The 3,815-nt window shown below is 50.7% G+C and overlaps 1 protein-coding gene across 1 annotated transcript; it reads left to right on the forward strand.

The window, feature by feature from the left end:
* Nucleotides 1-396: 396 nt before the first annotated feature.
* Nucleotides 397-2,886, forward strand: ASCL1 (achaete-scute family bHLH transcription factor 1). Its single transcript, XM_049626191.1, has 2 exons — nt 397-1,418; nt 1,780-2,886. The coding sequence occupies exon 1, from the start codon at nt 630-632 to the stop codon at nt 1,368-1,370; it is 741 nt and encodes a 246-aa protein (XP_049482148.1). The 5' UTR covers nt 397-629; the 3' UTR covers nt 1,371-1,418; nt 1,780-2,886.
* Nucleotides 2,887-3,815: the final 929 nt, after the last annotated feature.

The following is a 3,815-nucleotide window of genomic DNA, read 5'->3' on the forward strand; positions in this document are numbered from 1 at the left end:
TCTCACTTCTGGCCAGGGAACGTGGAAGGCGCACCGACAGGGCACCGGCCAGGGAGGGCGAGGGCAAGAAGGAAATAAGAAAGAAAGGGAGTTAACAAAATTTAAAAAAACAAAACAAAACAAAAACAGCCTGAGCCACGGCTGGAGAGACCGAGACCCCGGCGCAAGCGAGCGCAGCCCTAGGGGGCGAGGAACGGGAGACTCAGCAGAGCGTGCTCACCACTGACTTTTGCTCCTTCTGCCTTTAAAACAAAACAAAACAAAACAAAAAAAACAACAACAAAAAAAAAACAAGAAGGCGCGAGCGGCAGGCTCACACGCGAGCGCCACGCGAGGCTCCTGAAGCCAACCCGCGAAGGGAGGAGGGGAGGGAGGAGGAGGAGGAGTGGAGGGAGGAGGAAAAGCGTTTGCACCTTCGCTGCTCCCACCCAAAGAAGTCTCCCTGGGATTTTGTTTGGGTTTTTTTTGTTGTTGTTTTGTTTTTTTAATTTCCCTCCGGGCTGCCTCTTCATCTATCCCCTTCTTTCCCTCTCTGTTCGTGCACCCAAGTCCTGTCTGTGTCCCCTCGCGCGCCCGCACCTCGCGTCCCCGCTTGCTCCCCTTCGGCGACTCTTTGGCGGCCGCTGCGCATGGAGAGCTCTGCCAAGATGGAGAGCGGCAGCGTCGGCCAGCAGCCGCAGCCGCAGCCGCAGCCGCAGCAGCCCTTCCTGCCGCCCGCAGCCTGCTTCTTTGCCACGGCCGCGGCGGCGGCGGCGGCGGCAGCGGCGGCGGCGGCGCAGAGCGCACAGCAGCAGCAGCAGCAACAGCAGCAGCAGCAACAGCAGCAGCAGCAGCAGCAGCAGCAGGCGCCGCAGCTGAGCCCGGCGGCCGACGGCCAGCCCTCAGGGGGCGGTCACAAGTCAGCGTCCAAGCAAGTCAAGCGACAGCGCTCGTCCTCGCCCGAACTGATGCGCTGCAAACGCCGGCTCAACTTCAGCGGCTTCGGCTACAGCCTGCCGCAGCAGCAGCCGGCCGCCGTGGCGCGCCGCAACGAGCGCGAGCGCAACCGCGTCAAACTGGTCAACCTGGGCTTTGCCACGCTCCGGGAGCACGTCCCCAACGGCGCGGCCAACAAGAAGATGAGCAAGGTGGAGACGCTGCGCTCCGCGGTCGAGTACATCCGCGCGCTACAGCAGCTGCTGGACGAACACGATGCGGTGAGCGCCGCCTTCCAGGCTGGCGTCCTGTCGCCCACCATCTCCCCCAACTACTCCAACGACATGAACTCCATGGCCGGCTCGCCGGTCTCCTCCTACTCGTCCGACGAGGGCTCTTACGACCCACTCAGCCCCGAGGAGCAAGAGCTGCTCGACTTCACCAACTGGTTCTGAGGGGCTCGGCCTTGTCCTGGCCCCGGTGCGAGTGGACTTTGGAAGCAGGTAGGTTGCATTTGGGAGTGAACGGTGTGATATTCTTACCTTCATTCTTTTTCCTCCGTCTTAGTGTCTGTAGGAGGGGGACTGTCTCCACGGAGATGGGGGGGAGGGGGTTGATTTAAAGAATTTGTAAATTAATTTAAAGTTTGTCGGTTTCAAACCCTGGTTTGTTAGTTTCAGTATTGGCCTCTAAGAGTGGCTGGAGGGGGGATAACGGGGGGGGGGGGCGTTTTGCGAACGATGGAGAACCGAGTACTAGGACCTGTCAAAAGAGGTGTTGCACCTGACAGATCCTCCCTCAAACCTCCACTTTCCTCCACTGCCAGCCTCCAAGTTCATACTAACCTCTCCCCTTCTTCTCAAGTTATAGGGTCACCGCACAACCTACATCTTTAGTGCTTTCTTGTCAGCGATGTTGGAAGGGAGGAAAAAAAAAGAAAAAAGAAGAGAAGAAGGAAAGAAAAAAATAAATTCAGGCAACCAACCGCAAGACCAACTAAGCAGCGCATGCCTGAGAAGCAAGGCTCTCTCGAAACAGGGATGCGCTCAGAACTCTATCTTTGCACTCCCAATTCTTTACGGAGATATGAAGGGTGACTAGGACCTGAGTCAAAGTGCAGAATGCAGCTTGCGTGCAAAAGCAGTGGGCTCCTGGCGGAAGGGAGCAGCACAGCCCTAGAGAAAACTCCCACCCACCAGTAACAGGCAGAACTGAAAGCACTTGCTAGGGTGCCCTCACCTCCCCGCCCTCTCTGAAAGTGCAGTTCTAAGCCCTGTAGAAATGGGTTGGTGTCTTTCTTCTCATTATCCCCATCCCAGTATGCTGTGGACATTTGTCTGCAGTGAAATTATGCTATACTCAGTCCTTCGAAACCCAGATCCTCCCCGGGGGGGGGGGGGGCTCCCCTCCCCAAACCCCATTTCCTCACACCATCTTTTCTACCATTTTCATCATAGAATGCTTCCAATCTTTTGTGAATTTTTTTATTATAAGAAAAATCTATTTGTATCTATCCTAACCAGTTTGGGGATATATTAAGATATTTTTGTACATAAGAGAGAAAGAGAGAAAAAATTTATAGAGTTTTGTACAAATGGTTTAAAATGTGTATATCTTGATACTTTAACATGTAATGCTATTACCTCTGCCTATCTTAGATGTGTAGTTCACCTTACAACTTCCATTTTCCCCACGTGGTTTTGTAAAGAACTCTCCTCACAGGTGAGATCAAGAGGCCACCAGATGTACTTCAGCACCAATGTGTCTTACTTTATAGAAACTTTGTTAATGTATTAATGATGTTATTAAATACTGTTCAAGAAGAACAAAGTTTATGCAGCTACTGTCCAAACGTAAAGTGGCAGCCAGTTGGTTTTGATAGGTTGCCTTTTGGGAAATTTCTATCACTGCCTTTTTTTTTTCCTTACTGTTTTATTACAGACTTACAAGAAACGTGTATAACCCTGTTTTATACAAACTAGTTTCGTAATAAAACTTTTTTCTTTTTTTACAAATGAAAATAATCAGCCTCCTCCACGTCTTCCTTGACTCCACGGTCCCTGCACAAGTTATTTTCGAAATGCCAAAGGGGAGGAGTGGGTGGGGGAGAAGAGGGTGGTATACAGCATGCTAAGTGGCAGAATTGACAAAGATAAGTGCTATAACCAGTCCTACCCAAGGTGACTCTATGACAAACGTAGAGGGAAAAGATAGGTAAGTAAAGACAACTTTCTTCCACTTTTATGCTGCAAACGCGCAAGCGTGCACACACACACACACACACACACACACACATACACACCGAGAGAACAGGTGGTGAGTAATGACTGCAATGTCTTTTGATGAAATGATTGTATATTTAAAAAATCTCCTAGAAAAATGAACTGGAAGGAGAGGATCCTCACCTTCACTTTCTAACCCTTAGCCCCATTTGGAGAGTTTCTCATTGTGAAACCATGGAAAAGCTGGATGAGATAATGGATATTAGGGGTGGGCGTAAAGCTGCTGGTACTGGAGCTTGTGCAGGGCAGGGGTGGGGGGGAGGCAGTCTTTGCTGTGCTCCCAGTGGTGGGTGTGTTCTTCCTTCACTTCTAGGCACACATTTTCTGTTCCTTTTCCCCACTCCACACACTTCCCATATTGATTTTAAGTAAGGAGCACCTATGATATGAATTCTTTGCAGAAGGAGTTAGATTTAAATGAATAAAAGCCTTAGAAATGTGTGGTCGCTTTGAGACACTGGCCTATCTACGTTTGTGACTCTATCCGAATAGCGTGAGCTGCGTGTAAAAGTACCCAATTACCAAGATTCAAAAAGAAATTGGTGGGTTTTTGGCTGGCTTGCTTCTTGTCAGTTAGCAAGGACGTGATCAGAATCCTACCCCCTCTCTCGTTGGCTC

The sequence above is a fragment of the Panthera uncia genome, chromosome B4 (assembly GCF_023721935.1).
Source record: "Panthera uncia isolate 11264 chromosome B4, Puncia_PCG_1.0, whole genome shotgun sequence".
Lineage (NCBI taxonomy): Eukaryota > Metazoa > Chordata > Mammalia > Carnivora > Felidae > Panthera > Panthera uncia.